The sequence below is a fragment of the Ursus americanus genome, chromosome 2 (genome assembly GCF_024610735.1).
Source record: "Ursus americanus isolate L20-20 chromosome 2, mUrsAme1.1.p, whole genome shotgun sequence".
In the NCBI taxonomy this organism is placed as follows: Eukaryota; Metazoa; Chordata; class Mammalia; order Carnivora; family Ursidae; genus Ursus; species Ursus americanus.
In genome coordinates this window covers 7,237,685-7,258,095 of record NC_142128.1, presented here as the reverse complement: position 1 = coordinate 7,258,095, position 20,411 = coordinate 7,237,685, and the positions used below count along the sequence as shown (strand labels likewise).

The 20,411-nt window shown below is 48.6% G+C and overlaps 2 protein-coding genes across 2 annotated transcripts in view; one reads left to right on the top strand and one right to left on the bottom strand.

Annotated features, from left to right (window-relative positions):
* Positions 1-1,013, top strand: part of ZCWPW1 (zinc finger CW-type and PWWP domain containing 1) — a 34,313-nt gene extending 33,300 nt beyond the window's left edge. The window contains exon 17 of the mRNA XM_087867749.1: positions 706-1,013. Coding sequence (XP_087723875.1) covers positions 706-1,013 — 308 coding nt within the window. The remainder of the gene's footprint in view (positions 1-705) is intronic.
* Positions 214-17,851, bottom strand: PILRA (paired immunoglobin like type 2 receptor alpha). Its single transcript, XM_045773861.2, has 7 exons — positions 17,640-17,851; positions 16,934-17,326; positions 6,628-6,822; positions 3,121-3,151; positions 2,485-2,531; positions 2,237-2,280; positions 214-2,059 (listed from the first exon to the last, which is right to left on the bottom strand). The coding sequence occupies exons 1-7, from the start codon at positions 17,692-17,694 to the stop codon at positions 1,934-1,936; spliced, it is 891 nt and encodes a 296-aa protein (XP_045629817.2). The 5' UTR covers positions 17,695-17,851; the 3' UTR covers positions 214-1,933.
* Positions 17,852-20,411: the final 2,560 nt, after the last annotated feature.

The window sequence follows — 20,411 nt, the reverse complement described above, 5'->3', positions numbered from 1 at the left end:
CGCCTCCCTGGATCATTATTTAACTTTATAGCTTCCCATTACTTTTAAAAAGAACAAAAATTAGGGGTGCCTGGGTGGCTCAGAGATTAAGCGTCTGCCTTCAGCTCAGGTCCTGGTGTCAAGCCCCACGTCGGGTTCCCAGCTCAGCGGGGAGTCTGCTTCTCCCTCTCCCTCTCCCCCTGCTGGTGCTCTCTCTGGCTGTCTGTCTCTCTCAAATGAATGAATAAAATCTTTTTTTTTTTTTAAAAAAAGGACAAAAATTAGGCATCTCAGATCGCAGACTGTAGTACACACTGTAGAAACATAATGGTTATTGATGTGATTTGATCCAAGGACAGAAGAATGGTGAGGAAGGGGGAACTGACATTTATCAGGTATTGCTGTGAGCTGGGTAGATAGAGACTCCTTGCTGGTTCCCTTTAATTCTTTCAATATCTCTATGACTGAACAGTTGCCATTTTAGAGATAAGGGGACTAAGGCCCAAAGGGTTTAAAATTTGCTCAAGACCCATGACTAGCATATGGCTAGGTCCATGGCTTGTATCCAGGTCTTTCTAACTCCAAAGCCCCCCTCCCCTTTTTTCTATTGAGAAAGGTCATTTTTCCCAGAGACTTTTTTGGAAATAGGAATTGAGGAATTTGACTTGCAAAAGGTAAGGCCAGATGGCCTAATAGGACTCTCGGTTTCATCACTTTTTCACCCAGGCCCTAAGAAAAAATTTAAAGCTCCCCAAAGCAAGGCCTCAATAACCAGCTTGTCTGAGGACAAAGAAGCTAGAATGGTGCCCAAGGACCTGACCCCATCAGCTCATCGCGGGGCCTGTCCTGTGGTGGGGAAAGAAGGCTGGAAGTGTCCTCGGGAGGCTGGAAGTGTGCCCCCTGACGATGAAGCCTCCAGTGACCTGGACCTGGAGCAACTCCTGGAAGATGTTGGAGAAGAGCCGGAGCAGCTGGAGGAGCCGCGGTGTGGAGATGCGGCCGGCGAGTTCACCTTGGCCTTCTTCGAGGAATAGTTGTGCGCGCCTGCCTCCCTGCTGCTCTCTCACCCCCTTCCCTGCCAGCAGGAGGGAGAGACCCTCAGAGGGTCTCTGAGAAGCTGCTACATGTGGGGCTTGTTCATCGGCTACAGGTTAACTGGCTAATGTCCCAGCTGTGAGGTTTACAAGTTAATAAAACAGGTTACAGCTTTCCAGCTTTCTGTAGTCGGTCTCTAACCACATGCTTCCCTGCAGCTAACCTCCCTCCCCTCCGCTCCTGTGGAACGCCCCTGTTTCTATGCGAGGCTGGCACAGCGTGGGGATCTGGGAAGGCTGGGACACCGGAGTCCTGGGAGAAGGCTGTCGGGAAGGGCAGGTCTGGGTTCAGACCCAGCTCAGCCACTTACTAGGTGCGTGGCCTGGAGAAAAGCGCTAACCATTGTGGTTCTCTTCACGCCTCAGGTGAGTGCGTCCAGTCCCGGGTCAGCTTGTTGGAGATGCTTAAATGAGGTGGTGCGTTGGACACATGCTCGTTCTGATGGTCGGGGAAGGAGAACGGGTAGAGGAGGGGCAGACCCTGGGTTCTGGGCTGGCTACCAGCTTTCAGGCTTATTGGTCCCCAGAGGCAGTCACCGAACTCCAGTACTGGGGGAGGGATCTCAGTGTGAGCTCTTTAGTATAGTTCATTTTTGGTGAGAAGGAGAAGACAGAAGTGGAAGATGCCATCAGTTTTCTCCTTAGATGCCTTTGGGCAGATTCTGCGGGTACTTTTATTCTTGTGGGCAAGGGCTGGGAAGGTGGAGAGGGAATTGGAGCAGATGGCTCTGTTTCTCTGCGGTCCTTGGTGGCCTTCCACACCCGCTGGCTCTGAGTCTTCTGTGTCTGGCTGGCATTATTATCGAAGCTGTGACCTGCTGGGCAGCTTAGTCAAGGAGGTCATCCTCCAGTCCCACTCATCAGGCCTTTACAAGAGAGTATAGGGTCTCCTCCTGGGGAGGGATGCAGGGAGGTGGTGCTGGTGATGAGGAGCTGGAGAGGGAGAGGGAGGCATAGAGGACGCCACTGTTGTCCTGGGCTTCATCCTGGTGTGAAGGAAGGAGAAGGACGTGAGACAGTGGAAGGGGAGCTGTCCCCACCTGAGAGCAGTAACCTGGCACCTGAGTGCTCCACCGACACAGCGAGCAGTCCCTCTATTCCCTCTACCCCACCTTCTCCAAACTTCTCTTTAATTCCTTCAGGCCCTAGTCTGAGATGCTTACCTTGGGCTCCAGCTTGGGCTGCAGCTTGGGGTCTGTTTGTTGTCCTAGAAAAAAATTAAGGCGTGCCGGGGTCAGGTGGCATGCCGGCCAGGGTAGAGAAATGGGCAGGGGCCTCCAGCAGTGAGGTCATCGGCGTCAGGACCGGGGTCAGGCAGGAGGGATGGGTGGGGCACGTGTGTGAGCAGGGAGTGTGTGAGGAAGGAAAGGCCAAGGTGTAGAGGGGAGGAGTGATGGGGGTAAGAACTTACTTCTAATCCCAATGTTCTCATACTTCTCAGTGTTTTGGGAGGATCCCCTGTATAGGGAGGAGAGGGAGGAAAGTGGGTTAGAGGCTAGGCAGAAGAGAGTTCAAACCTGTCTGGGGCTGGTTCTCTGTGTGTGGGGCTCTGCGACCCCCTGACACTCTGAGGTGAGCTCTGGTTTGAGGCTCTCTCAGGAGGCCTCCTGGAAGATTGAGAGGCAGTTTGCAGTGTAGCCAGTAGAGGTCCCAAGGGCGCGTTGAAGGTGGATTGTCCTGGTGAAGGGGCTTTGTTGGAGGAGTCTTGGGAAGGGTAAAGTCTTGTCTGCCCTGCAGCGTTGGTACAAACTGAAGAATGAACACCAACACCACCCATCTCAGGTCCTGGCAGGTGCCCAGCCCGGGAGGGAGAGAGGGGAGGGAAGGGGCTGGAGAGAAGGAAAAAAGTTGGGAAGATGGGTTGGAGGGAAGGGGAGGTGGGAGGGTGAAGAGGAAGAGGGCTCCAGAGGGACGGAGCAGGGGAGAGGCTAGGAGCTGAGGAGGGAAGTGGCTCTGAGAAAAGAGATGCCCACTGGGAAAGGACCCGTAGAGCCCTGTGCTCTTCCCATAAGGAACTAACTGTTTCCCAAGCAGGACAAGCACTCACCTGGCTACGGTTTGGGCTTTAGCATGCAGACCTGTAGGGAAACAGAACATGTCAGGGTGCCAACCATAGAGGGCATCTCTCCCCCCTGCCGTCCTGCTTTGTGTGTTCTGAGGCCAACCCCCAGAGAGACCAGGGCATTGGAGCAGCTCTGTTGGGCCCACCTGGGACTCAGAGTGACACCTGCTGGCATCCTGAGGCGTCCCAACCCTGTCCTGCGGATGTCCTCAACACCAAATCTGGAGAGCAGCTCTTGCCTGCATGTTTTCCCTCTCTCCGTCCCCCTCACTCTCTCTCTCTCTCAGCTTTTCCCTTTGTGTCCTTCCCCGTTCCTAGAATTCCCCAAGCACCCCTCAACCTTTCTCCTTCCACTGCTGAGGCCCTGCCAACCCATTCCTCTCCTTCCACCCTCGTCTCAGCCTCACTGCTTCCTCCTGCCCTGAAACACTGGCTTTTTGTGCTTTCCTGTGGCGGTTGTTTCTCTCCTGCCTTGGGAACTTCATAGCTGGGACCTGGGTCTGTGCTGCAGCCCATTCCTCTCCACCTTCCGCCACTGAAAACTGCCGGTCTCCCCACCATCCTCTTCCCTCCTCATCTTCCTGAGTCTCTCTGCGGCATTTCCCAAGGATTGGCCCCTGCTCCACAGACATCCCCTCTGCCACCCAAACCATCCTGGGAGGTCCTGTCATCCACAGAGACAACCCTCTGAACACACGGGACTCATGTCCCCCAAACTCCAGTGCCCTCAACTCTGCCATACCCTGGGGTGTTTTGTTTTGTTTTGTTTTGTTTTCTCTGGGACTGAGAACTCGGAAATATTAAATGCCAGCATCATTTTTATGCTACGTCTTTCTTTCCTTCCAGCTTTCTCTTACCATCATCCTGCTTGCTATACCTGTGTTTTGAGCCCCCGAACTCTTATCCCTTAGTAATCCACTTTCTTTCGGGCTGTGCAAGCTCCCTGCTGATCCTCTACTCTCCACTCCCCCTCTCATGAGCCCCTTGACCTCTCCCGTTCTCCTGTCTTTCTGCCACACTTAGCTGACACATCTTTAGTTCTGGATGCAGCCTATGGCAGGGGATGCTATTTGCTTACCCAATATCCATTCATTTCTTCTTACTCAGTTACAGCACCTTGATTTTATCTGGGGTGGCCGTATGCTCCCCTACTGATAGATATGAGACCTATGACTACATCCTTGCCAATATGGTTCAAGGGGAAGTTGTGGTCTTTTCATCCTTTCTTCCTTCCTCCTGTTTCCTGCCTGGATTCAGAAATAATGGCTGGAGCCTGAGCAGCTGTCTTGGATCACGAGGCAACCTTCAGGATAGAAGCCAGTAGGCAGGAAGATGGAAGCCTGAGTGCCTGAGGACAGTGGCTTCTACCATCTGCCTCCTCATCCTTTTATATGAGGGGAAACAAGAAACTCTGTCTTATCTAAGCCCTGTTACTTTTGGTCTCTGGTGCCAGCAGGGGAATGTAACTTCTAAGCAACAAGTTCTAGAAGTTTCTAATCTGCATGGTTAATACTGCTGGGGGAAACATGATCATGTGCAGCGATGCTTTTACAGAGCTCTGGCTTCTCATCTGGGTGCAATCCTGAGATACCATCTTCCATTCCCCCAGTGACTGTCACAGCTCTTCATCTCCAAACCTCATCCTCACTCTAGAAACAACTGCTGTCCTTTTTCCTCTGCAGAATTAAAAACAATTTGTGTATCATTGAGTTTATCAATATACTTATTCATGGCTTTTAGGTTTTATGTCATACTTAGGGAGGCCATCTCCACTCCATGGATATAAGATGGCCTCACATGCTTTCTCTAGTACTGGGGTTATTTTCCCCCTCATTTAACTCTTTGATTGATCTCTGTGGAATTTATTTTGGTGCAAATTATGAGATAATATTATTTTCTCCAGATGGCTAATCAATTCTTCCAGCACCGTGTGTGGAATGACTCATCTTTCCCCATTGATTAAAAATACTACTCATTAACCTACTAAATTCCTGAATATATTTTGATCTGTTTCATCCTGCCTATATGTGGGCTTTTCTCTTTTCATATATTGGTTTATCTGTGTTTTAGTATGACAGCAACTCATCATTTTAATCATTACAGCTTAATAACTGCAGGCGCTACTGCTCATATGGTCCTTACTCCGTGCCAGGATCTATTCTCAGTGTGTTACGCTTAATTGTCATGACAACCCTCGGGGTAAGTATAATTACTCTTCCCATTTTCCTGATGAGTGAGTTGAGGCACAGAGTCATAGTATCATTGCCCCAGAGTTGACTCAGCCAGGATCTGACTGCAGGCCATCCGGACTCTGTGCGCTTCACCTCTGTGCTTTAACATCTGCTGGGGCTAATCTCCTCTCCCTGAAAATCTTCTTCAGAGGAATTTCAAATCAATATTGGAGGGTGCTGGGGTGTAAATAATGAATGTCTCTAGCCCTCTCCTCTTGAGCTATAAATGCACACATCCACATTTCTGATGAACATCTCTGCTCAGATGCCACACAGGCATCTCTAACATATCCCAAACTAGAGAACCATCATTCTCCCCCAAACATGGTCTTTGACCCCTGTGTTCTCTAATTCGTTCGGTGGCTTCACCATGGATTCATTCACCCTGGTTCTTCCCACTCCCTCACCTCTACACCAGTCCAATCACCAAGTCCTACTGGTTTTCCCTCTTAAACTGTTCAGGATCTGGCTCTCTCCCTCCATCCACCGCGACCACATTAGACTGGCCCCACCCGGCCCCCTCTGGCCCCTCCACCTCAGACTGATATATCTGTAAGGCAGAGCTGATGTTGCCTCTGGGATCAGAGGCTTTGGGTTTCATTTACAAGGTGCTCTTCTCCCATCTCCAGCCTCCTCCACAGCACTGAGCTACTTAGAGTTCACACACTGATTTCCTGCACCTGCATGGATAGTGACCTCTTCACCACCCTCACTGTTTGCCAGGCTAATTTTCATATTCTTTGAGTCTTTTTGCAGGGACACTTCCTATGGGAAGTCCTCCCTGATTCCCCTCCTTCCACCCAAATGACTACAGCTCTTTCCAAATGAGGCAGTCACTCTCTCTCCCCTCCCTCCACCACTGAGTTCCTTGAGAGCAGGACCTATGCTTTATTTACATTTGTTATCTCCAATTACAAGCCAGACCCTGGAAAATAGGCCCTCAACCAATGCTTGCTGAGCTGCTTCCTGTCCCTTCTGTTCTCTCCTTACTCTGCCCGGGGCTGACCCTCCCATCCCCATGAACCAAAAGGTGAGGATTGATGAGAAATGATTAAGTCAAAAGACAAAAACTGGAAAATGATCAGTTTGTGGATGAGGATTGGTCTGGAGCAGTGGTTCTCAAACTTGATCACACACAGACGCCACTTGATGAGACCTTTAAAAATGCAGATTCCCACGCCCAGACCTCAAGCCCAGCAGGGATCTGCATTTTTTAATGCAGAATGATGCTCGGCAGGGGGCGTGGCCCAGAACCACTTACCTTTGCTTCTCCTCCACCTGTGGTAGAGTATCAGTCCCAAAATTGCAATTATGAGCACGGCACCAGCCAGTGCCACCCCGACTGCAGCTCCCACACTCAGGGGTGAAGATGCTGAGCTCCCATTGCCTTCCGAGACACCGAGGCCAGTGGTGGTGGGGGCAGTGCTGGTGGGGCCCTCGGTGGTCATCACGGCAGCTGAGAAGACATGAGAATTTAGCAGATTCTCTCCTGGAGGACTGGAGGTTTCTGGATGAAACTTGTCACCTTGTTCCCTAGTTTGGGGAATATTGGGGGAGGGGAGCAACTCTCTGAAGCTCTCTCACAGGGAGGGGGTACAGAATCCACATCACCCAGCTTAAATGCTGACTCTACCTCCCATCAGCGCTGTGACCTCCGAACCTCATTTCATCGCCGACAAATAGGGATCACTAAGTCACAGGAAGAAAATACATTTTTTCATTGTGGTAAGATATAGGTAACATAAAATTTACTGTTTTAATCTTATTTAAGTATATAGTTCAGTGGCATTAAGTACATTCACCCTGCTGTGCAACCATCCCCACTATCTTTCTCCAGAACTCTGTCATTTTCTCAAACCCAAACTCTGTCCCCATTAAACACTCACTACACACCCCCTTCCCCAGCCCCAGGTACCCACTGTTCTGTTCTCTGTCCCTATGAATTTGCTCTGGGGACTTCTTATAAGTGGAACCAAACAGTATTTGTCCTTTCTGGATTGTTTTAATAAGTGGCAAAACATCTGTAAAGCACCTAGTATATATTAGATTATTTTTAAGATTATTTTTAAGATTAAATTAATATATATTGAACTTCCTACAAAAAAATTATACCTTTATAGAAGTTTAATGCACTGTTTAAAAACTGACAGAATGCTGGGGCGCCTGGGTAGCGCAGTCGTTAAGCGTCTGCCTTCGGCTCAGGGCGTGATCCCGGCGTTCCGGGATCGAGTCCCACATCGGGCTCCTCCGCTGGGAGCCTGCTTCTTCCTCTCCCACTCCCCCTGCTTGTGTTCCCTCTCTCGCTGGCTGTCTCTCTGTCAAATAAATAAATAAAATCTTAAAAAAAAAAACTGACAGAATGCTAAGCCACAGGAAAAAATTCAACTCCAATGAAAGCTTCAGGTTAGTGAGGACTACATTTTCTGTTGACCTTCATTAGAAAGGAGTAATAAAACCATCTTTTAATTGAGATAAAAAATTTAAAGTCTTAAACAAATGTATATAACATGCTATTTAGAAAAATAAAAACCAGAGGAATACCTATTAAAAAAAATACCTCCTAGAATGTGACTAAAGCCACACGCTAAGCCAAATTCATAGTATCAAGTGCTTTTATTATTTAAAACAAGAAGATATTTGAAAAAGGAACAGAATAGTTGATTCCTTAGAAAAAGTACCAAAACCCGAAAGAAGCCAGCCCTACAAAAACTCAGGAGAAAGGTAATGAAACCTTTGTAGGAATAAATTCATTAGGAATCAGGACAACAGAGATAAATGCAGGAAGTGGTTATTTAGGGGAAAAACAAACAAATGTAAAACGAGAAACAAACAAGAAAATAGACAAGACTCTTGCAAACCTATCAAGAGTCTGTTGAAATCATTTCTGAGTATATGCTCAATTATACGTTGATAAATTTTAAAAACTCTGAATTGGATGATTTTCTGAAATAAAAATTTTTGAAAATGGAGTTAAGTAGTACACTTTCAGTGATAGGTAAACAAAGAAGAAAAAACTTTAGTGGCGCCTGGCTGGCTCAATCAAAAGAGCATGAGACTCTTGGTTTGGGGGTCATGAGTTTGAGCCCGACGTCCGGGATAGATTTTACTAAAAAAAAATAAACTTGAGAAAAAAAAAAGCGAGAACGCTATTAAAGAGCTACCTATCATAAGGATTCCAAGCTCAGGAGGTTTTATGGGTAAATTCTTGTGAAAATTTAAGGAACAAAAAATCCCCAGGTAGATTCTGGAACACAGAGAAGTATGCAACACAATGCAATTCCTATTCATTTCATAAAATGATAACATAATTTTTTTTAAAAATATAGGTTAAAATGATAAAGGCCTATGTTTCTCACTGAGCTGAGTGGAGGAAAATACCCAGGACCGCCACGATGGAAGCATAAGTTGGCACAACCTTTGGGAATGCCTTTGCAAAATGTAAGATACCCAGGTTATGCCCTTTGACCCAATGATTTCAGCACTAGAAATCTGTCCTGTGGAAACGCTGAGCAACTGTTCAAAGGCCTGTGTTTAGGGTGTTCTTTGCAGTTTTGTGATGTGGCAGCAACTTAAATGTCTTTAAACAGAAGACTGAGTCAGTAGATTGTGGTACATTGCTACAGGGAGACACCCTGCAGCCTTTTTTTTTTTTTTAAAGGCAGAGCTGTATATGTACTGAAATGGAAAGATACTTTGTGATACGGGGGAAATGAAAACAAGTTGTAGAGCGAACTAGCACACAGTTGGATTCTATTTGCATAATGTATCTATATCTATATCTATATCTGTATCTGTAAGAGAGAGCATTTTGCAGAAAGAAGTAGTGGCTGGGGAGATACAGTGCAGAGGAAGGAATATACTTTTCATTTGACTCCCTTCTGTATTGTTGGACCTTTTTTTTTAAATGATGTGCAAGTATTACCTGTACCTTTATTATTTTCAAAATTCAACATTGATCAAACTTGTATAGGCACATTGTTTATTTTTTTTAAAGATTTATTTATTTATTGGAGAGGGAGAGTATGGGGGGTGCAGAGGAAGAGGGAGAGAGAGAATCGCAAGCAGATTCCCCACTGAGTAGGGAGCAGAACATGGGCTCAGTCTCAGGATCCTGAGATCGGGGCATGAGCCAACACCAAGAGGCAGTTGCTTAACCAACTGCGCCACTCAGACGCCCCAATAGGCACATAATTTAGAGTCCACAGATTCCATAGTTTATAAAAACAGCAGCCCGTGCATAAGGCCCACCTCGAGCTATTTCTTCTGACTTTAACCTCGTTTTTCTAAATCATATGCACATACTGCTGTTGCTTGATTTGTCTTAAGTCATGTTTATTTACTTCCTACCACTGAAATCGAGGATTTAGATCGCTCACACCCCCATGTTCTCCATTTTACTCGACAGTCCAGCATTCGATGTCCTTTTCATGACATGGTTCTGCTCTTGGCTTCTGGGAAACTGTTCTCTCTTTGTTCTTTTCCTGTGTCCCTAGCAGCTCCTTCTGTCTTCTTATTGATTCCTCCTTTTCCTAACCTGTAACAATCATGGGACTACCTAGGTTCAGTCCTAGAAACCCCTCTCTATCTACACTCCCTTCCCAGATAATTTATCCAGTCCCATTGCATTAACTACCAGTGATATGCAGATCCTGCCAAATTTACATATCCAGGCACCTCTATCCCTGTGCTGCCAACTCTGGTATCTCACTGCCTACTCACACCTCCATTTGTTTGTCTTGTAATATGTCAAATTTCAGATGTCCAGAACAGAACTCTTGATTTCCTCCCAAGCCTGTTCCTCCCCCATGTCCCCCTCTCGGTAAAGAGCAACACCAACCTTGAAGAGGCTCAGGCCAAAAGCCTTAGAGTCACCCTTGCTTCTTCTCTTTTATTCACCCCCACATCCCATCATCTGCAAATCCTGTCTGCTCGGTCTTCAAAATATAATCAGCATCTCAACTGCCCTTGTTGTCACCCTATTCAAGGCATATCACCTCTCACTGGTGTCCCTGCTTGTGACCTTGTTCATCCTTACAGTCTTATTCTCCATACAACAGCTGGAGGGACACTTGCACAATGCACATCAGAGCACAGCAGGAAACCCTCAGTAGACTCATTGCACTTAGTGAAAGTTCTTTTCTTGGCTTTCAGAGCCACACAGGACCCACCCCCACTGCCTGTTCTGATCTCGCCTCCTGCCACCATCAGCTTCTTCATCTGCTTCAGCCATTACTTGTCCCACCTCACAGCCTCTGCCCTTGCTGATCCCTCTTGACTAGAATATTCTTCTCTAGACCTCTCCCTCAACTTCCTACATATCTGTGCCTAGGCTGGATTTCTCTGCTGGCTTCTCTTAGATCCACTCCCCAACTCTTCTCCACCTGCTTTGTGCCTTTGGAGGCTGGTTTTGGTGGACTCCATCCATGGGTTCTCTCACACAGTGGTTTCTATTCAGTGGCCAGTGGGAGTCACCTTCAGGAGATAGAGGGAGAGGGGCGTCTGGGTGGCTTGGTCGGTTAAGCATCTGCCTTTGGCTCAGGTCATGATCCCAGGGTCCTGGGATAGAGCCCCATGTTGGGCTCCCTGCTCAGCGGGGAGCCTGCTTCTCCCTCTCCCTCTGACCCTCCCGTGCCACCCCTGCCCCCTCGTGCTCTCAATCTCACTCTCTGTCTCAAATAAATAAATAAAATCTTTTTTTAAAAAAGAGAGAGGGAGGGGTGCCTGGGTGGCTCAGTCATTAAGTGTCTGCCTTTGGCTCAGGGCGTGATCCCGGAGTCCTGGGATCGAGCCCCACATCAGGCTCCTCCGCTGGGAGCCTGCTTCTTCCTCTCCCACTCCCCCTGCCTGTGTTCCCTCTCTTGCTGGCTATATCTCTCTCTGTCCAATAAATAAATAAAATCTTAAAAAAAGAGAGAGAGAGAGGGAGAGAGGAGGGTAGGTCATGGCATAGACCTTGGCCACTTCTCCACTGGGTCTTATATTAATTTGGGTTCTCAGAGACATAGAACTGATGGGATATAGAAAGAGATGTAGAGTTTTGAGGAATTGGTCCATGTGATTATGACAGCTGAGAAGCCATAGTTTGCTGTCTGCAAATAGGAGGCCCAGAAAAGCTGGTGGTGTAGTTCCAAGTCAGACCTATAGGTCCGAGAACCAAGGAAACCATTTATGTAAGTCCCAGTGTGATTCCAAAGTCCCAAGAACCAGGAGTTCCAAAGTCTGAGGGCAGGAGAAGTGGAGGTCCCTGCCCATCCTCTACTTTTTGTTCTTTTCAGGCTCTCAACGGTTTGGATGATGCCCACCCACTGCTAAACTCTTCTGGAAATACAATCACAGACATCCAGAAACAATGTCTTACCACCTCTCTGGGCATCCCTTAGCCCAGTCAAGTTGACACCTAAAACGAAGCATCCCAGAAACGTTGACTCCATCTCTCACAGCTCCTCTCTTGTCCCCATACCATCTCTCTAGCCTGCACCTCAGTCCTGGGGATGGTTGTCTCCCATCCCTGACTGGTTTCCCTACCCTGTGCTCTACTCAAAACTCTCCTCAGTCACCCCGTGGCAGTGCTGCGTCCTCCCAGCTCTCACTAATGTTCCCGGGGCCTTTCCATTCCAGTGGAATAGAGTAGCACCCCTAGCAACCTTTCTCCCCCAGATTCTGCTCCATTTCCCTCCTTTTCTCTTTTCACCACCATCCAACACACAGAATTAATTTGTTGGCTTTCTCTTCAGTCTTCTTTCCACACCTATGTGCAAATGGTATTGTTGTGGGCATGTTTTGCTTTTTTTTTTCTTTCCTGCTGTTTCCCCAGTGTCCATATCAGCACCTGACACATAGTAGGTATTCAATCAATATTTGTTGAATGAATGAATGAACGAATGAATGAATGAATGAATTTTCTCTTAGAATTTCAAGGCATTCAACCATTGCCGTCCAGCTTCTTCTGTTGCTATGGAGACCGCCAGAGGCATTGTGATTCCCAAATTTCCTGTGGCCTGTTTTTCCCTCTTTAGAAATTTTTTGAATCATCTTTTTGTCCCTGACGTTTTGAAATTTCATGTTGCAGTGTCCCAAGGTAGGTCTTTTTATTTTTACCCATTTCTCTGGACTCCTTTGTTCTGGAAAATTTCTAGAGATATTTGGTCGATGTTTTCTTCCCACAGCCTTCTCTCTTCTGTTTCTGGAACTCCCATTATTTAGAGACTGGAGCTCTTGGACCAATCCTCAGTTTTTCTCTATATGACTTTCCTATGGCTGCTGTAGGAAATGACCAGAAACTGGGTGACTTAAAGCAACTGAAGTTTAGTCTCTCACAGTCCTAGAGGCCAGAGGTCAAAAAGCAAGGTGTTACTAGGGCTGTACACCCTCGGGAGGCTCTGGGGGAGACTGTTCCCTGCTTCCTCCAGCTTCTGGAGGCTGCACCACTGACTCTGCTCTGTGGCCACATGGCCTTCTCTTCTGTGACAAGTCTCCCTCTGCCTCCGTCTTAGAAGGAGGCTCGTGTTTGCATTTAGGGCCCACCCAGAGAATCCCAGATAACCTCCTCACCGCAGAAGTCCTAACTGAGTCACATCTGTTACCATGTAAGGTAAGAGTCTCTGGTTCTAGGAGCTGGAATGTGGGACATGTCTTTGTAGGGGCTGCTCTCCAACCTGCTACAGTTTCCAGGTCCATGACTCTTTGTCGGCCTTCTGAGACATGTCCGTCAACTTGATCTCGCAATCCTTTTACCGGGTTTTCCATTTTCGCCATTATAGCTCAAGTTCCCAAAAGTTCCTGGTTTGGAAAGCTCTGTCTGTTGCTCCATGCTTGCCCTCTCAACTTTCGGAAGATGGTAGTTATCTGAGTTTTATTGTCCCTCCATTGCCTTGGTTTCTTCCAGGTCCCCCATCATTCGTTTTGTTGTGTGTTTCATGGGGGAAGGATTCCGTGTTTAGTGTAATCATAGTTTTAAATGGCATCTCAAGCCTCAGGCATCCCAGGCACAGCAGAGGCGAGGGGTCAATCCTCAGGGCTGGGGGATTCCGTGAGAGACAGAGACCCATGTCCTTGCTCCCTTGGTAGCCAGTGTGCAGAAAGCTACACTGATTGGAAGCTGTGTGTGTGGTCTGGGAGAAAGTGCTTGTCAGCTAGTGGGCTGTAGGATCTGTTAGGATTTCTAGATCCTTTTGGGCCCATCAGATAGATTTCCCAGAGAAGAATCTGCTAATTTCTTGCCCTTCGTGGGGTGGGGGATACCAGCTGGGATGCCTGAGTCCTGGGAGGCATCTAAGGGGGGCAAGGCGTTTAGGGTCTCATCAGTTCACCAAATCTCCAGTTTTAAGGACTGATCCCTTGTCCCCAGTATGCCTGGGGTACTGCCCCCAGAGTCTCTCTGGTCCATCCTTTCTGGAAAGCAAATTTCCATTCTCTGCTGGGTGAGGGAAGGGGGCATAGAGGTTTCCCTGCTTCTTAAACAGTTTCTCACCTAGTCATCCAGCTTTCTGACCCACTTTCACTCCCACTGTTGGGGGTTCTGGGGTCACCCTTCATGAACCATCAAGGGGTTTTGCAGTGTAAAAATTGCCTTTCTTCTGGGTCTCCCCACTGCTGGTTTAGGGCTAAGCTCCCCTGGTCTCCTAGGCCAGGTACGTTAGTCTATGTGTTTCCAGCTTCCCAAGTATTGTTTTTGACTACATGACTCACATACTTTTTGTCCATGTGAATTTTGTCTTAAAAAATTCTCTTTGCTGTCATTTTAGTAGGGTTTGGTAGGGAGGGGAGGTAAAAGTGCATATAACCCACCATTTGGCCAGAATTTATGCAATATTTTCTAGTGAAAATTATAGAAAAATGAATTTTCAAAAATAATCTTGATATTAATAATAAAAATAAAAGATTTAGAGGAAAGCATCTTGTGAGATATTTACGTGGTCTTTAGAAGAACACTCCCAAGGTTACTGAGGGGTATAGAACAGGGGCCATTTCTGGGTGGGAAGACTGGACATTACACTGATTTCCATTTCTGTCAATTGTCTTATAAGTTTAATGCAATTCTGATTTTAAAAATACCTATAGCTGTTTTCTTCAGAAGTTCGCAAACTTATTCTAATATTTATGTGAAGCAATAAGCCAAAACCATAATAAGGTTTTTGAGGAAGTAACATGGTTCTGATGGACATAGTCTTATCAGCCACTGAAACATGACCAAGTTACAGTCCCTAGAACAGTGTGGCGGCAACAAGAGAGAAGGCAGAACAGGGAAATGGAGCCGACAGACCAGAAGTGGGTGCCATCCTTCAAAAAGGCCAGGCCTATGAGTCAATGGAGAATAGAAAAAAGATTCCATAAACGCAGTTGGGATGATTGATTTGTTTCTTGGTAAAAAGATCAATTTAGTTCTTTACCTCACACCATATACCAAAAGAAATCCTCACTATATTAATGAGTTTTACTGTCAAAAGAAAGCATACAAAAATCAGAAGAAATTAGGGGTGCCTGGGTGGCTCAGTTGGTTAAGCGTCTGCCTTTGGCTCAGGTCATGATCCCAGGGTCCTGCTCGGCGGGGTGTCTGCTTCTCCTTCTCCCTCTGCTCCTCCCCTCCTGCTTGTGCTCATACACACACACACACACACACACACTCTCTCTCTCTCTCTCTCTCTCTCTCTCTTAAATAAATAAGCAAATAAGCAAGCAAACAAGTAAGTAAGTAAATAAATAAAAAAATAAATTCTTTTAAAAAGTCAGAAGAAATTAAAATATTTTCAGCCCCTAATGGAACATAGGATTTTGGGCTAAGAAATAAAAACAGGAATTTACAAAGGAGAATACAGTGAGATTTGGCTACAAAACTAAAACATCTGTATGTAAAAAACATTATTAAGCCAACCACAAACTTATCAGTTCTATTAGCTGCAAACATCCCTTTAGGGTGATGTCTTTGCATGGCAGTACTTCACTTAGGTAAAACTTTTCTTTTTATTACTTTCTTGTATTTAAAAAAAATATATGAGCATGAATATCCAATTAATTGTATTAATGGAAAAAATTAATTTATTGATGAAACTCATAGCAAACGTGACTGAAACTGAGAAATGAGAAAAGTTAGGAGGATTAAGGAAGGAGGAAGGAGGGGTCTGAGGAGAGCCAAAATCTCCCCGGAAAGGCCATTTAAGGGAAGATGGAGAAAGTGCCAGAAATATAAATCCAAGGCTGTCTTGCCTAATTCAGGTTGTGAGCCACTGTCTATTTGCTCTAAACCAGCACGGTGGTCCTACGGGGCAGGGGTTACCGAGGGCGGGGCCGCAGAGAGTGTCCTTCCCACCAAGAGCAGTGATGCATTGCTCAGAATTGCCGGTGCAAGTGGTTGTAAAAAGCAAACCTACGATTTTTAGTTTTTAAGGAATTGCCTACAGACAGTGCATCCCCCAGTGCCTGCTCCTGGGAGAGACGCCCTCCCCACACTGCTCTGGGGACAAACCTAGGTTCAAGTTCCCACGGCCTGCTGAGTGACATGGGAAGATCCATTAATGTGACACATCCCATCATTGGGTGAAAGATAGGTCAAGACAACGATATGATCAGGTCAGCTGGTGAGGCTGAGCAGCTACTGGTTAAGAGTGGAGGCTCTGGCTTAAACTGGGTTCAAGTCCCGCCTGCACCACGACTGTGGCTTTGGGCAGGCGTTTGGGCTCTTGGAGCCTGTGTCCCTATCTGTAACAGGAAGACAACAGCAGTACCTACTGTTACTGTGGGGTCATGGGGAAGGTTCACTAGGGTGATGCATACCAAGTTGTTCAACCCAACAGTGCACAGTAAGCGAGAGCTGCCATATTTCTGCTGCACACGTGCTTCTCAAAGCCAGCACGGAGGAGCGAGATCGGAGTGGACAATGGGGACAGTACAGGCAGAGGTGGGCAGTAGGGATGGGGGAGCAAGGAGGGTCAAGAGGATGGAGGCAGGGGAAGAGGGAGATGGGAAAGGAGAGGAGGGCTGGGGCTGGGCAGGGAGCATTGTGGGTCGGGTTCTGAGGAACAGAGCAGGAGAAGGAAGTGGGGAGATTGGAAAGACAGGTAATGGGGTGTTGCCAGGGAACCTGGGCTCTCGGGTCATCACTGGGTACCTGCTGTGTGTGCTGGGCTGAGCCCGTGGTTGTGGGGAGATGCAAGACTCAGGGTTGGCTGGGGCTGCACAGGCAGACACATGACAAAGGGAAGGCAGCCCACATCCTGAAGAAGTCAAGTCCACCGGGATGGCATGGGATGAGGGTAGGGAGGCAGGGCTGGAGCCCCAGCTTGGAGCAAGAAGGGAAGCTAACTGGGGAGCCCAGAAAGTGCTGAGGCCGGGGAGTGGGGCTGGGGCCTGGAAGGGGATGGGTGAGGAGGGCAGCCCAGGCCTGGGGAGATGGAGGAGAAAGAGTAAAGTTGGCAGAGGACTGGGGAGGAGGTGGGTGTGGGGAGAGGAGTTTGAGAGAAGGAGTGAGCAGGAAGATTGGGGCCTGGGCCAGGCCTGGGGGATGAGGGCACCATGGCCTTTAAGAGCCTCAGCAGGGTGGGCGTGATGGCTGCCGGGGCAGCTGGACTCACCGTGGGTTATGGTGAGTTTGGTCCCCTGGCGGGCCTGCCACACCTTCTTGCCATCTTCTCGTGTTTCCACTTGGACCCGGCAAAAGTATATATTCTCATCCTCCTTCCGCAGGTTCGATATCTGCAGGGAGCCAGAGTTCTGACCCTTTGGCAAGTTCAGGGAGATCCGGTTCTTGTAGTCCTTATGGAAGGAAGGCCAAGTACTGTTGTAGATGAACTCCCCATGGAATTGTGTCCGTCTCAAGGCCACACTCACTCTGGAATTCTTGGCTAACTCCCAGCAGTAATAGAAGGAGAAATTGATGTGGACGGAGCCACCCATGGGGGCTGAGAGGTGATTTGGTTGGTTGACCTGATGATAGTCAGGATCTGAATCGCATTCTTCTGAGCTATCTGCAGGAGGGGGGAGAGGAGAGACTTTCAAGCCACTGGGAGAGATGAAGAAGATAACCCCAGACCTTCTGCACTCTCACCCACGCCAGTAGTGTGACAGGTGGTAGGACTGGCTCTCTGGCCTGGGTGCACCTCGCCAGGCTTGGAGAAGGGAAGAGGGTGCAGGGTTGGCACTGACCTAGCACCGTTGCTTGCTGGGGCTGGGAGGCCTGACCAGTTACCCCAGCAGACCCCTTCTCCAACTGCCCAGCCACAGCCCTTCCTGGGGACTCGCTGGGCCTCGGGGCAGAGCCAGGGTGTCCCGGACACTCACCAGCCTGCAGACAAGTCGGCAGCAGCAGCAGAGACAGCAGCAGGGACAGACCCATTGCCTCACTCTCCTCCCAGGGGAGGAGAAGACAGCAGCTCCGTCAAGGCCAGAGGGGAGGCCCTAGGCACCCCTCCTCGGGGGGTCAGGAGACACCCGGAGAGCGTGGATCAGGCCCCTTCAGAAGAGCAAGGGAGGGTGAGAGCCTTCCCCAAACTCACCCGCACCCAGAGTAACCAGCACTTCCTTTATCAATCTGGTTTCTTCTTTTCCTATATTGCACAAGTGCTTCCTTGTGGTCAGAGTGCAGAGAGCCATGACAGAGCCCCCAGCCTCCATCTTCACCCTGAGGGCCATGGTTCTGACCTTGGCCATGTGTGGCCTCTCCCTCCCACCTTGATTCCTGGCTACAGCCAGCCCTCTACCTCTCCTTAGGAGTCAGTGTCTGTCTCTCTAGCTCTCCTTTTCATTGGCTTAGTAGCTCCTGGCCTATGTCCGTCTTCCCAGATGAAGGGGAGGCAGCAGGACCAGCTCCAGCTCTTCCAGCAAGGGGACAGACAGCCATGAGTCTCTGCCCAGCTTCAGCCCCCTAGAGAGAAGGAGGAGGGAACCACTGGTGGTCAGATGCCCTCGACCTCCAGCCCCAGCATCAAGGACACCCAGCTTGCTCCTGGTCTTTCCCTCTCCCAGCAGGGGCTCCCCTTCAGTCCCTCCCCTGCAGTCCTGTGCAGGACCCAGGCCCACCAGCCCCATTCCCTGCCCTGATCAGTTCCTTTTGTGCAGTCTCACACCCTCCCTGGGGTTAAGAGGTAAGGCTGGGCCTTCTGGAGGCCACTCCTTGAACCCCAGGATGCAAGACTGGATTTGCGGGTCCTTCTTTCCCCCACTCTACAGATGAGGAGACAAAGGCTCAGGGAAGCCCTGCCCCAGGTCGCATGACTCTCACGTGGTAGGTCTAAGACTCAAACTCCAGTCTCAGTGAGTCCACAGAGCATTCTGCTCCTTCTGGATGCTTCTGCCCGGTTGCCCCATACAACCTCAGGGCCTCAGCTCCCAAGAACAGGGTTCTGGGGGGTGACTCCCAGGAGGTTATATTTTTATAATGTTCCTAAGGTGATTCCCTCCACAGCTGTGAAAACCCTGTCTAATCCAGAGCCTTCCTTGACCAGGGGGGATATAAGTCCCAGAGCAGTAGAGTCACCCTGGTGACAGTCCTTCGACAGTCTTCAATGGAGGGCACTGCCAGCCTGTGACTGGTGGTGGGTGGGGGTGAGAGAGTGGGGCTGGGACCTTTGGTGATTCCCGGGGCTGGTTATAGGAGGTTCTGGTTCCTCCCGCCCCCAGATGAGGTTGGCATTGGCTTACTGAGTAGATGGTGAGGGTGGGAGAGCATGATTTCATCACAGGAAGTGGCCTTGTCTTCTGGAGGTGGAAGCAAGCAGACCGACTTCCTTTTTCCTTTTCTGTTTCTTTCTCAAAATTCATAGTTTTCTTCCACACTTTTCCATGGGCCAGCCGGGCAGGCCCTGTCCTTTTCCTGTGTCTGCATTTCTTATACCTCCTCCCAGGCAAGAGAAGAAGAGAAGAGAAGAGAAGAGAAGAGAAGAGAAGAGAAGAGAAGAGAAGAGAAGAAAGAGTAGAGAAGAAGAGAAGAGAAGAGAAGAGAAGAGAAGAGAAGAGAAGAGAAGAGAAGAGAAAAGAAGAGAAGAGAAGAGAAGTTCTGCATTTTCATGGGATCTCCTTATCTGAGCCAGGCTCTAAATATCCATTGCCTCATTTTCAACTTTACAACATTGTGTGGTGGATGTATTTTCACCAACAGGAAACTGAGGTACTGGCAAGAAACTGAGCCTCAATGTCATGGACTCCTCTGGGCTGTGGAAGGTGCTTGGGCAAATGGTAACTGCTGGAAAGGTGGACAGAAGAGAGGACAAGGGACCTGCCATTTTGGCAGCTCCTCTAGAGGGTGGCCTGCCCTGTCTGAGGGGTGACACCTGAGTTCCATTCCCACCTTGTCTCACTAGCTGTGGGACCTGGCTGGACAGTCTCCTCTTTGCCAGGCCACCCAGGGAGGGGGCTGGACCCCACTAGGGGGTGCCTTAACCCATCCGTTGGGCAGCATGTCATGTTTATAAATATGAATGCTTCCTAGATAAACTTCGGCAGAGTACCTGCTGTCCAGGTGCCTTGGGCCCCACTGCTCCCATATACCCTTTCCCTAGATGCAAGCTGCACATTTCATGTCCTGTTCAGGCCCGTGGACCCAGTTGGATCCCCATGATACCTGGAATTGTGAGGTATGATTTCTGTTCACAGATGGTGTGTGGTCTCTGGGTTTGCTCAACCTCACTTCTCCCAACAGCAATGAAAGGGCCCATTGATCAGCCTTGAGCTGTGGCTCTCACAGAGGGGGCTTCTGGTGGGAGGAGGGCCTGGAGTTTTGTGATTCATAGATGGACAGAGCCTAAATGCAGCTCTATAGCCCAGAGGGTGGCCATGGGGGAGGGGTCAGAAGCCATGTGATGAGGAGCAGAGAGAGTGAGGGCTATGAGTTGTGGACCACATTTTGAGAATACCACCTTAGATATTTCCCCAAGGTCTCCTAAGTTTCTGTTCTCCCTTCCTCATTGGCCACATACATCACTATCCAGTCCCTTCCCCCTCCACAGTACCTCACCCTGCTCCTGCTTTCCCCGCAAGACCAGGAGTAAGGTAAAGATGCCAGGTCTAACTACCTCCATTTATTGTGATGGAGATTCTAGCCCATGCAATAAGGCA